The following is a 13,292-nucleotide window of genomic DNA, read 5'->3' on the forward strand; positions in this document are numbered from 1 at the left end:
ACACCCCACACTCACCTGTGTGGGGAAGCAGGTGTAGGGGCTCTGGCACCCTGAGGACAGCACAGTGTTCGAAGCTCAGACAGACCCGGGGTGTGGGGTCTGAGGGGCAGCTCCTCCACTGCCAGTTAAATGAGCTGGACGCTTAGGCAGGAGGCCCCCGCACGGCTCCTGGCCCCTGGTAGGTGCCCTGCACCCATGGATGCTGCCCTCTCCTCATGTCTGTCCTGCCCCCGCACGGAGCCTGGAGCAGAGAAGGCATCCTCTTTAGGGCCAGGTTGGCAGGGGTTAACAAGAGAAAGGCTGGTTGTTTCTGAAAAGCACAAGGCTGGGTCGATAGCTCTACAGAGGCAGCCATTGATCAGCCAGGGCGAAGGCTCTGTGGGAGCTGCCAGCCAGTTTCTCTGAAACATCAGAGCAGGGCCATCCGGGAAGGCCAGGCTGAGGCGGAAAGGCCCTGCGGCATGTGTATCCTGGGGTCAACCTCCCCCTAGCACAGGGCTCCCTCCCCTACCCCGTACCCCTGGGACCTGACTCCAGTTGCAGTGTTAGAGCTGGAAGGGACCCGGGCTTCCTCCCACTCAGTTCTTAGTCTGGGATCCATGTTAGGAATTCAGCCATCTGTGAACTTTGAGGGGGGAAAAAATGTTCACTAGTCTGTAGCTGGAATTTAGCATTTCTTTCTGTTATGAACACAGACATCAAACCACAGTGGAACTAGGAGTCCCTAAGACTTTGTCACTAAGAGTAATGACCATAGCAGAATTCTCAAAACACAATTAATACGCCTACCTCCAAATGCGGGGGTTGGTGAGACCTGCCACTGCCTCTCGTTTAATGCATTAGTAAATAAATGCACATATTCCTATGTCTCAGATCTGTGTCTTTTATACTTGGATAAGTTATCCTATGCATTTTCTTTTACCAGCCTGCCCAAAGGGTCCATGACACAAAAAGGGTTAAAAATTCCTATTCTGGTTCAACACCCACTGCAGCTGGGGACACTGCAGCCCAGAGCAGGCAGTGCTTTCCCTGGGTGGGTGGATAGATGCGAACATGAAAAATAGCACAGCAATAACAATAGTGCTAACCCCCATTGGCTGCCTACCTTGAGCCAAGCATTGTTCTACATAATTTAATCTTCACAACAGCCCCACGAGGAAGATAATGTTACTGTCCCCGTTAAACAGGTAAGAAAGCTAAGGCGCAGAGATGTGAAGTGACTTCCCCAAGGTCACACAGCTCATAAGTGGAAGAGCTGACTCAAACCCCCGAGCCTGCATGCTGAACCCCCCTCTCTGACTGCTCCTAACCGGTCCGGGTGAGCATGGTTTCGTGCTGAGCTCTGGAGTCACAGGCCAAGGTTTGAACTCCAGCTCTGCCGCTCGCAAGCTGTGTGACTCTGGGCGATGCTCTCTTCTTCCACACATCACAGTTTTTCCACGCACATCAGGAGGAGAGCAGTAGCATCTCCATCCTTGGTCTGTGTGGGTGAATAAGGCGTGGGAAGCTCTAAGCATAGTGTTGGCACCGAGCAACTGCTCGGTAATTTTGTTCCAATTGATGAAACCAAGGCACAGACCCATTTAAAATGGTCATGAGCACCTATGTGCTAAAATCTTCAGAAATGAATAAAGTAAAAGGCTAAAAGCCAGATCCCAGTTCCTGGCAAGATCGATAGGTGCCGAGAATTAACAAGTGCCCGTGGAATTTTGCTTTCGTGTTGGGGAAGAAGGGGAAAGGCTAAAACTGGAAGCAAATCTATGACAATGGCAGAGTTAGTGACTTCCTTCCAAGGAGGACAGTGTGGAAAGGGGAGAGTAATGCAACAGAGGAGTCACCTGACCGACACGACCTTGGCCAGCTGATCAAGGTCAAACGAACAGTGAGAAGTCATACTGATAGCATGTCCCTTTGATAAAAGAATGGTACTTCTACCTCCTGAAAACCATAACCCCTGTCTAGTCACAAGAAAAACATCCAACTCCCATTGAAGGACATTCTACAAAACACCAGATCAGTACGTCTCGAAACTATCGAAGCCACCAGAACAAGGAAGGCCTGAGAAACTGTCACAGTCTGGAGGAGCCTAAGGAGACGTGATGATGAAATGTAACATGGGATCCTGGATGGGATCCTAGAAGAGAAAGGATATTAGGTAAAAAAATTTTTAAAAACAAACTATGGAATGTGATAAAATATGGACTGTAATTAATGTTAATGTATCAATATTGCTTCATGAGTTGTGACAAGGTACCATACATACTATGTTAAATAATAACATTCATGGATGTGAGCTTAATTTTTACAACTCTTCTGTAAATCTAAATCTCTTCTAAAATAAAAAGTATTCTTCTAAAAACTGTTACATTATATCTGAATGGTGAGGTTACACGCAATTTATTTTCTTAATTTTACTTCCCTGTGTTTTCTAGGTGGTCTGTGATGAATATGTTTTGCTTTTGTCATCAGAAAAAAATTCAACAAACTCGGTTTTTAAAAAATGAATGAATGGGTGTCTGGCCATTTGGAGACAGAGTGCTATATAAATATAAGTATAATTAGGGCCGTTCCTTGAGCAGCGATTAAAACCCTCTTTAGCATGCTGCTCGCAGGAGGCTCTGCCACCAGGGCCTGGCACTGTCCCAGGGGTGGGTGGTGTGCTGGAACCTGCCAGCACTCTTCCTGTCAGTGCTGGGCTCTCCCTGGCTGGCAGGGCAGGGGCAGGAGCCAGGGCGGCTGCTGCAGGGCCAAAGGGCTTGTCCCAGGTGAGGAGATACTGCTGATTCAGAGAGTCCCTGAGGCCAACCAGCCCCTAGAAAATCCTGTTCCCCAGCTTCCAGGCCACTGTCAGCCTGCATCAGGCCACTGGCCTAGGAATCAAGAAAACCAAATAAAGTCCTCTGTTCCCACCATACATACAAAAGAAAGACAAGATCAGCCAGGACCACCTGCTTTGTCCCAGGTAAGGTCGTTCAGCATCATTTAGACCTCAAACAGTCTGTAAAGCAGATACTGTAGTCACCCCTCAGCGGCAGTTTCACTTTCCATGGCAACCACAATCTGAAAATAATAAATGGAAAATTCCAGAAGTAAACAATGTATAAGCTTTCAGCTACACCCATTCTGAGCCGCATGGTGACATCTCGCGCCACCCTGCTTCATCTCACACGCAACGTGCATCCATCCCATTGTCCCGAGCCCCCACACGGTGTGTGCCCCCCACACGTTAGCCACTTAGCTGACATCTCCTTGGTCACAGGGAGTGTCACGGTACCACAGTGCTTGTGCTCAAGTCACCCTTATTTTATGGAACAATGGCCCCAAAGTGCAACAGTAGTGATGCTGGGGATTGGGGTTTGCCAGAGAGGGGCCACAGAGTGCTTCCTGTACACGAAAAGGTGAGTACAGTACAGCAAGATATTTTTTTAAACGTATGTTTTTATTGATTTTAGAGAGAGGAGAAAGAGAAACATCAATGATGAGAGAAACATCTATCGGCTGCCTCCTACACGCCCCCTACTGGGGATCGAGCCTGCAACCCGGGCATGTGCCCTGACGGAATCGAACTAGTGACCTCTCGGTTCGTAGGTCGACACTCAACCACTGAGCTACCCCGGCTGGGCCAGCAAAATTTTTTGAGACCAGTCACGTGCACACAACTTATATTACAATTTTTATAGTTGCTTTATTTCATTGTTATTGTTGCTAATCTCTTACTGTGCCTAGTTTATAAACTTTTTCACAGGTATGTATGTATAGGAAAAAAACATAGCTTATATATACATATGGGGTTGGTACTATCTGTGGTTTCAGGCATTTATTGGGGGCCTTGGAACATATCCCCTTTGGACAAGTGGAGACTACTGTTATTACTACGCCCTTTAAAGCTGAGGTTCAGAGGGGGTCCCTGAAGGTCAGCAGCAGAATATAACCTGATCTGCTCACTCCTACACCAGAACTGCCTGCCTCTAATCCTTTCAGGGATGGGCTGTGACCTTGGCAGATAGCTGGACCACCTTTGGGGGACAGGATGCTGGAGGAAGGAAGTGCTAATGGTGGACAGCAAACCACGAGACTTTCCACAATACCCCACCACTACCACCCAAATACCAAGGGCCATGAGCAAGGGCCAGCTTGTTGTCAGGCTCAACCACCCCAAACAGCAATTCCCACTTGGGATCGAAGGAAATGTGGCCTGCTCCCCGGGCCCCCTCCTATTGTTTCCGAGGCTTCCTCCATTGTCTGGTATCCAATTCATACATGGACAGGCCCTTGGTGAGGGCATCAGAAGCAATGGATAAGGGAGAAACCATGTGAAGTCATTTCTAACTGTAATGGGATTGGGACCAGATCCCTGAAAGTTATCAACAAATACCCTGGGAAGGGACCATTCAGCTTTCTAACACGTGGGAAAGGGCTTGATTCCTTTATAAACACGTTGAGTTGCTGCCCTTACTCTAACCTCTCTTCCTGGGTGCATTCCTCTTCAGAAATGGCTTTCAGAGCCACCTTTGACCAAAATTGACCAGCCTGCTTGACTGCCCCAAGTATTCCCCAAACAGTCATCCAAGGGACTTTCCACTGTTTCCAAAATCCAAATCCAGGTTCAAAAGACCAAAACCTGCCCCTCTGAGGTCACTCCCAAGAACCCAGGCACAGGCTGAGAAACGGCTGCGTGGTAAGAATCACGTTCCCATTCCCAGTTGCGTTTGCTGACATCCACCTGCCTTTATGGCCGAAGCTCCTATGTGTTCTCTCCTCTCCCCCCGCCTCCCATTCCTGACAGAGGGAGTGTGGGACACCCCCACCCACGCACCAGATCTGGCTCTGCCTTCCCTGGAAGTGGGCCCATCTTTTCTCCCTCCAGCAGAGCCCAGGCACTGGGACCAGCCCAGGCTCCATTTGCCCCACTAATGAGTCTTAAGTGTTTGGCTTGGGTTCCTGCCAGTCCTACCCCTACGGGGGAGGGGGTGGGAGAGAATGGAACAAAGCTCACGCCAGCTTGACGCTGCTGGGCTGTGAGAGGGCTGGCACAAGGGCTGAGTGGCAAAGACCCACCCAGGGGCGCAGCCAGGCACCCATTTGAAGCCCCCTGCCTTTCCCCTCCACTTCAGGGGGGTTCCCAGAATGCAGGCTCAGGGATGTGCATGTTTAATAAGTACCCAGGATTGTGATGCACAGTGCAGGTTAACCACTGCTCTAGGAAGTCAATGATGGGAATTTCCAGTTGCTTTGTGAAATTCTGTATACATGCATTTTTCTAGCAAGTCCACAGGTTTGGTCAAATCCTCAAATTAAGTCAATAGCTACCATACCTCATTTTTTAAAAAAGAAGGCTAAGAAGCTCTAATCAGTGGGGTGACTTCTCAAAATGCAGCTGTAGTCTGAATTCAGTGACTCTGTTCAGGTCCCATCAAGGTGAGTCCACAGGAGCCTCTCCTTTTACCAAACCTCAGGGCAAGTCTGGGGAAATCCAGCATTACAGAGAGCTATACTCAGGGACAGTAGAATGACAAGGGCAGGGGCTTGGGTGGAGAAGGCCAGAATCCAAGGGAAATCCCAGAATGCATGGGCTGAAAGGCTAAAAGGATCCTTTACAGAAACCAACCCACTGGTGAGAAGGGTGAATTGTCACCAATATCCAGTTCTCTTTCTGGCCACACAGCTAAACATTTTCTAGTCACCCCTGCAGTTAGCATGGGCCATGAATTGAATTCTGGCCAGTGGAATGTGAGTTTCCCACAGCATGCTCCCCTCTCTCCACTGAATGCTGTGGAGGACTCCAAGGCCTCTGTAGATACCTGGCTGAGCCACAACAGGGAAGGTGCCTGGGATCTCTGAGGAACAAAGTGTCCCCACCACCAACCCACCCGGATTGAGCAAGTTTGTTTATGGAAAATAAACCTTTATATGTTAAGCTACTGAGATTTGGGGGTTATATGAATCAGCAATCAACCTTTCAGAACCCATACACCTTCCTCAGGTACACCAAGTCAAGGAGTACAAGGGTAGTGGCACGTTCAACAGCAGAGTGAGCTCCTGGTGGGTCAGGGCTAGAACAAGCATTTCCCAGCCATAACCTTGGACAGGGGGATGGGGCACCATGACCACACACCACAACTGGACAGCACCAATTCCCAAAAAACTTTATTGTTTCAAGTGGCAAAATGTTATTGGTCTCTGTGGGACACCTGGCAGAGCAGAGGGAGACCTGGGGTGGGGCTGGGTTCCATCCATTACAAAAATCAAAGGCTTTTATAAAAAATGCTATAAATTGGTATCAAAAGAAAACCCAAGGGAGGCTGGAGGAGGAAGCAGAGAGGGAGGCGGGCAGAGAGCACACGGAGGGAGGACCAGAACCTTGGACCACTAATGATGGAATCCAGGCTGGAAACCAGGCCAGGAGGGAAGGTGTGGGAAAAAGTTGGGACGGTGATACAAAGTGCATAAATGTGCCTCCCCAGACGCTCCTCAGAGGTGGAGGGGGACAGAGGCTGTAGCCTGGGACATGGGGTTGGGGCTCCAGCCATCTCCTCGCCGGGGACCCCACAGGAACGGGCACTGCCTGAGACTGCTGGATGGAAGGACCTGCACCAGGAAGGAAGAGGAGAGCTCAGGGGAGCCGACCGTGGAGGTAGAGAGGCTTCGGCTTCCTTCCCATGCCTATCCTGTCTCCCCTACTCAGCCTCGTTGTAAGGTCCCTGGCACATGTCCCCAGGGTCCCAGACCAGAAGGCTGGTGGAGCACACTCAGGACAGCCACAGGGCCCAGGGACCATCCTTGAGCCCAGGGAGGAAGGCTGGGATAGAAGCCCTCCTCCTCCTCCATCAAAGGCCAGATGACAACACCCTATTCAGTGGGCAAAACGGAGGGGAAGCCGAGGGACCCACCAAGTCTCTGGAACTTGGCTCCATCTGCCTGCTTCCAGCCCAGCAGAGAAGGAGATGGAGAGCAAAGGCGGGGGTGGGCGGCCGGACTCCTGCGTCCCACAGGGCACACCCTGCCCACCCCTGAACCCCAGCCCTGAGCCCCAAGGACATGCCCTCACCTCAGCAACTTCTCAGACTTTCTTCTTCTTCAGCTTCAGGGCTTGTAGCCAACTGGGCGACGACCCTTCTGACCTAGAAGGCACAGGGCAAAGGTTACAAAGTGAGCCCAAGAGAAGCCGAGCTAAATGAGGAGCAGTAGGAACAGGAACCCCCTTCTCCAACCAGAAGAGGCAGCCCAGGGCCCGGCTGCAGAGACGAGGACTCTGCCATCAACTTCCTACAGTGAACCTGGGGCACATCGGCCTCCTCCCCAAGCTTCGGTTTCCCTCCACAGGAAGTGGGGTTTCCCCTTTCAGCCCAAGACAGTGAGGTCCGTCAATGCCCTGAGTTCAGATCACCCACCCTGAGGATTTCTCTGGCTTCGGAGGTAACACGAGGGGCTTCCCCAGCCCCGGGACCTTGCAGGACTTGGAGCGCTGGAACGCAGACTCCTTCTGGCTCGACTTGCTGTCCACCAGCTCCCCCTCCTCAGCTGAGCGGTTCCGGGGGCGCAGCTTGGCCTAAAAGACAAGTTCGGGTGCAGACAGATGTCAGTGGGACAGGTGAGAGAACTGAGAGAAGAGCAGGCAGTCCCCAGAGTCAGGCTCAAACCCCTCTGCAGTCCTTTCACCCAGGTGGACAGGAAGTCACCTAATGACAAATTTCCCGGAGAAGCACTGCCTTCCACAGTAGCCCCTTAGAGATACTGTTGAACTCAGGCTAACTCAGCTGGACAAAGTGGTGACTTCCAGCCCTATGCCTCTGGTCATTCAGTTGCCTCTGCCTGGAAGGCCTCCGACCACCCCACCCTCAATAACCAACTCCTATGCATGCCTCACAGCTAAGGGCAAATGTTACATGAGGCCTTCCCAATCTAGCCTCCCACCCCGCAGCACCTATTATGAAATAACTTCTCTCTCTGAACAGGCCCAGCCCTTATCTGAACTCCCCATGACCCCTAACCTTCTCCTTTCCCCAGCACTAACTATGGACATGGCTATGTCCCCCACTATCCCCTGAGGTTCCGGGACATAGCACAGCTTTGCTCCTCCTTCCATCACTTAGCACACAGCGCAGGGCCCAGTCGGGCCCTCACTGGGGCAGAATGAGAGGAGGAATGGGAGGAAGGGGGTGGGGAGATGAATAGAGAGAATGGAGAGAGAGCTGTATGCAAGGGGCCAGCTGGCCAGGTGGCTGGATGTGTTTGCTAAACAATCAGATGGTACCTTCAGGGCTGATGGGCTCAAGCCAGGAAAGAGGTTGACTTTCAGGCCCTTGGTGCCCAAGGACATCCGTGTCCTGCGGTTCTGAGGCTCCTCCACCACCTCCTCATCTGAAGATGGCACCCGAGAAGCTCGTGGCTCTGCAAGGGACCAGAGAGGGCTCAGCACAGACATCTGCCACCCGGCACACCCCCACACATCGGTCCACACATCAAACACACTGGTCCTACCTGTAGAGTCCTGGAACAGGTGTGCATCCGAGTCTGCCGCCTCCGACAGGCCCAGGGTACCGCCGGGCCGGATGGCCGGTGCCCGGTGCCCACGCTTGCGCCCCAGGTTTGCACGGCTCCGATACACGGCACTGTCGAGGACCTCAGTATCCTGCTTGGGACAACAGCAACACCACTGCCATCACTGTCCTGTGGTCCTGCCCCATCCCACGTGAGCTCTTCAAAAGCAGCTAGCTATGAGCAGAAGCCTCCTGCAGCTCGGGGCCCCTTATTCATATAACTTGCCCACCACCCTTTGCCTACCAACCACTCTCTGCTTCCTGGAGTGAGACCACCCAGGGCTCTGAGCAGCCAAGGGAGCCCCAGGGATCAGGCTCTGGATCTACCCCCACCAGCCCCCCACAAAGCCCATCAACTGCCCCTGCCCTGGGCTCACCCTCCACTGACCTCAATGAAGGAGAAGTCCTGACTCGGGGAACTGGGGGAAGGGCCGGGTGGGGGTCGCCGAGGGGGCCTCATCGGGCCCTGCTCGCCCCGCCCAGCCCCTGCAGGGCCCCAGCTGCCATCCACCTCTTCTGTCCGGCTGGCTTCACCATCAGGCTGGGGCCTCCAGGAGGGCAGACGGTCCCTGCTGGGCTCCAGGGGCTCCCCTTGATCAGCACCTGCTGTGGTTCCTTCCTCTTCCGACAGAGTCCGCAGGCCCGAAGCTGAAGCTGCTGACTCCCGCCGGGCCACTGCCTTTGAGCTGCTGACAGCCAGCATCTCCTCCAGCAGGCCCTGGGAGGCAGAGGGCGGCGAGCGGGCCAGGCACCCGCCGCCGGGGCTGCAAAGGAGACGGACCAGAGGACAAGGTCATCGTGGGGCCACATCTCCCTCCTCCAAAGCCCCCTTCACAGGTCTGTCTCCCTTCTCCCCAGCCTCTCCCTCATTCCCATGCTTTTCCCAGGCTCCTTCAGGGAGGACATGGCCAAGGCCACACACAATAAGGCAGAGGGGACGAGCTGGGCCAGCCTGGCAGGTGCAAATCCTGGGTCCTCTACTTATAAAACTTTGGGTGAGTTCCTTCACCTACGAAAGCTTCTAACTTTACAGTGTTGTTAGGAGCACGAGTCGCCATGCCTGGCACTCAGCATGTGCCCTACGAACAGCAGCTATTGTCACTACTGCCACCCATGCTGTTGATGCTGTCCTGTGTCCCTCCAGGGGCGCCCGCTTGGGCGCACACTCACCTTGGGACGAGCCGTGCACCCTCTTCAGTCCCCGCTCCCCGCCCAGGTCATCTTTCCCTACGCCCGTCTCAGAACACGCCAGCCCTGCAGACTGCTGTGTATCTGGACACGCTGTTCCCTCGCCCTCCACGGGAAGCTTCCCCGCTGCCCCTCCACTCTCTCTCCTTGAAGCTTAATGCCTCTGCTGAAGCTGGCCTGCTCCCTCCCCCAGCCCCCGCCCTCCTCAGCCCTGCAAGCCCAGGGGACACTGGTGCCAACACTGGTGCCAGCCCCCCCCACCCCCCACCCCGCCTCAGAAGCTGAGGTTCTTTGTCCCCTCTGCTAGTCTGTGAGCAACTCAAGGGCAAAGACACAGCCCTTTTGCCTCTGTGCCCCCAGCACCTGGCCCAGGGCCTGGCCAGGAGCAGGACTAAGCAAATGTTTGCCAGGTGAATGAGAAGCTGAGTCACCTCGCATCTCAGTGCAGCTCAGGCATCTCCTGCCTGCTGCTCCCTCAAAACACAACACAAACACACATGTACTCTAACACGCATAACACACCAACACACTCTCAGCACACCTCATGCGGGACGGTGTGCACTGTTCACCTGCCACTCCCACAAGCAGAGCCACACCCCAACGAGCATGTGCACCCCCCCCCACGCCATGCACACGGGTGGGCATGGGAAGGCCTGGTGGGGCACAGGAGCCAGGCCTTGAGTTTCCCACCTCCCTGGAGGGAGAGAAGAGTGAGGCAGGTGAGGCAGCACCAGGGCCGAAGGGGGAGGGCTGGAGAGGACATGTGTCAGTCTGTCCTTCCACAAGCTGCTGACAGATGGAAATTAAAGCAGTCTGGGGAGGGAGGGAGGCAGCGGAGGAAGCAGCAGAAGTGCAGCAGCCCTGGATGGGGGCCAAAGCCAGCTCACCCTGCTGCTTCAAGTCAGGGAGGCCTGGGTGGGAGGGAGTGCCAACGGCACCCCTCCCAGCCCAAGGAGGCCCTGCTCCAAGCCTCTCCCCAGGGTGGGGCTGAGAGCAGACTGAGGAAGGGCTGAGGGGATGTGAAACAGCAATGGGTGGATGGAAGGGCCACATCCAGCCCTGGCCGGTGTGGATCGGCTGGTTGGGCGTCATCCAGTGCACTGAGGCTGCCAGTTCAATTCTCGGTCAAGGCACATGCCCAGGGCAGGTTGCGGGCTCGATCCCCGCTAGGGGGCGGGCAGAAGGCAGCCAACAGACGTTTTGCTCTCACATCAGCATTTCTCTCTTTCCCTTCCTCTCTCTCTAAAAACCAATAATTAGAAAAAAAAGAAAGACCGACATCCAGAGCAAGACCTGGCCCACACCTGGTGGGCAGAGGGCAGTCGAGGCTGCGTTGGCCCGGCGGAAGGCGATGGGGAGTGGAGAGCTGGGACGCCAGGGATACAGCGTGATCATCCCTGCTGGCCTGTCTAAACCCTACTCACCCCTCTCTTCATCGCCGGAGAAGCTTTCCTGCCTCTTGAGCACCCAGAACACCGGTAACCTGAGCCCCTCCCTGGCAGGAAAGGGAGACAGGAGTAGCCAGGAACCCGTGCTGAGCGCTGCCACTCCAGGGCACATTTGGGCTCCATCCCCTCCTATGCCTGTGGAGCCACTCTGGGCCTCAGTGTCTTTGTCTGTAAAATGGGGATGGATAACAGAAGTACCTAGACTTTGCTGGGTTTGTTGGCAACAATGTGTGCACAGCACATAGCTAACACTTGATAAATTTTTAAGATAATCATCAACATCCTCAACACAGGTCCTGGCCTGAGGACCTGTCTCATCTTAAACCATCTGCACCCCTCACCCCATCTGGACTTTGAGTCTCCTGAGGGCTGGACTCTGTACAATCGCCCACCCTGACTCCAGGTGCAAACCTAGGGTATGGTATATAGTAGATCTGCAAAAAGTGGCTTCCCAGTGTTTTAGGCTCCAGTCCTGAGGAGATCAGGGCTGGAGCTGGAATGTTGTGTCTAAAGTGGAAGCAGCTGGTCTTGACCCAGAGACAGAAAGAGCATGCAGGGAGATGACCCCAAGTCTGGGGCCCAAGGGAACAAGAAAGAGCTCATTGTCACAGGCCATGGGTCATGTGCAAGTCTCACTGCCTCCCTGGGCCTCAGTTTACCCACTCATGGAAGGAGGGAGCTTGCCTCAGTGATCTCTGAGGGTCCTCAGATTCTGTAAGAGCCCCAAATGACTGCAAGTTTCTACAGGCCCAGGGGGAGGGGCAAAAGATGACCAGGAGGCCAGAGAGGGGAGGGGGCAATGCCCCCAAGAGCACCACTCCCACCAGACAGTGTGGGCCTAGACACAGAGGGGGGCTCAGCTCTCCCAACATTCTCCCTCACCCCATCCCCATTTGGGTCTTGTCACAGCTATGCTAGATAGCATTCCAGCCAATGACCACTGTGGGGGAACCCTTGTCCCACACAGGAACGGTGACAAAAAATGTCCCCAACGGCTTCACTTTATGAACACATCCATCCAAATCTGCAAAACAGGTACAACTACAAGTAGCAGGCATTTTTTCCGTGCTTACCAGGTGCCAGATAGATCTCTATCACTTCCCACGTGTTAACTCCCACAACCCATTGAGTACTGGGAGTAAATTACTCCCAAGTTCCAGGCGAGGAATCGGGGACCCTGAGAAGAAACTTGTCCAAGGTCACAGAGATGGTGCAGGAATCAAGACCCAAACCTGCCAGACAGGCCCAAACCTGCTCTGAACAGCCCTCAAGGAATTCTCATTACCATGGGAACCTCTAAAGTTTCCTTTAAAGAGGAACTTTCCAGAACGTAGAATTTCTTTAAACCAATTGCTCAGAACTCGAGCTCCTTGGATACTACTGACGTTTGGAAAACACTGTTAGAACAGTGATTTTCAACCTTTTCCATCTCATGGCACATCAAAACATATATTTTTTGCCAATTTGACCAAAAAAAAAAAGTATACTTCTTTTTTAAAGAAAGAATCCACTTTTTGAAAACTGAGTTTAGAGAGAGTGGAAGGGAGAGGGAGAGGGAGATAGAAACATCAATGAGAGAGAAACATCATTGACCAACTGCTTCCTGCACTCCCCCTACTGGGGACAGCCCGCATCGTGGGATTCGAACCAGGGACCTATGGGTGCATGGGTCAACACTCAACCACTGAGCCGGGCCAGCCACGCAAAAATAGGTATAATCCTGATTCATTCACACTGGACAGCTAGTGTTGCGTTGGCCATTGTCATTTTTTTATCTGACGATCTCAAGGGGAGAAAGGTCAGTACCCCTGACTAAAGAGTCAGGTGTTGCATTTTTTGCTGAAGAAAGGTAAACATGTTTCCTTATTCTGCTTTAAAGGGTTGATACATGCTAACACACATGTACTCTAAGTCTCCAGGATGGCCACAGAGTACCCAGCACTTTCCAAACTTGTAACAGCCAGAAAACCTGTGATGGAGACCAAAGCTCAGGCAGCTGAGGACTCTGCTCCTCTGCCACTAACCTCCTGTTCCCCAACCCAGTCCCCTCACCTCTCCCACAGTCTCCCACTGGCCAGCCTCTCCCTCCATCCTAAACAAAGGGAAAGATACTCCC

The 13,292-nt window shown here is 53.3% G+C and overlaps 1 protein-coding gene across 8 annotated transcripts in view; it reads right to left on the reverse strand.

Annotated features, from left to right (window-relative positions):
- Nucleotides 1–1,607: 1,607 nt before the first annotated feature.
- Nucleotides 1,608–13,292, reverse strand: part of CNOT12 (CCR4-NOT transcription complex subunit 12) — a 28,030-nt gene continuing 16,345 nt past the window's right edge. For 5 of the 8 annotated variants that reach the window (XM_087821883.1, XM_016200540.2, XM_016200541.2 and 2 more), the window contains 6 exons: nucleotides 8,929–9,304; nucleotides 8,482–8,635; nucleotides 8,255–8,391; nucleotides 7,392–7,549; nucleotides 7,049–7,121; nucleotides 6,130–6,588 (listed from right to left, as the gene is read on the reverse strand). In XM_087821883.1, the coding sequence (XP_087678009.1) occupies nucleotides 7,061–7,121; nucleotides 7,392–7,549; nucleotides 8,255–8,391; nucleotides 8,482–8,635; nucleotides 8,929–9,304 (886 nt within the window). In that variant the 3' untranslated portion in view covers nucleotides 6,130–6,588; nucleotides 7,049–7,060. Of the gene's footprint in view, nucleotides 2,135–2,186; nucleotides 3,061–6,129; nucleotides 6,589–7,048; nucleotides 7,122–7,391; nucleotides 7,550–8,254; nucleotides 8,392–8,481; nucleotides 8,636–8,928; nucleotides 9,305–13,292 lie in introns of those variants that run through there. The other 3 variants (XR_015715294.1, XM_016200544.2, XM_016200545.2) reach the window with 3 other exon arrangements.

The sequence above is a fragment of the Miniopterus natalensis genome, chromosome 11, assembly GCF_054644295.1.
Source record: "Miniopterus natalensis isolate mMinNat1 chromosome 11, mMinNat1.hap1, whole genome shotgun sequence".
NCBI lineage: Eukaryota > Metazoa > Chordata > Mammalia > Chiroptera > Miniopteridae > Miniopterus > Miniopterus natalensis.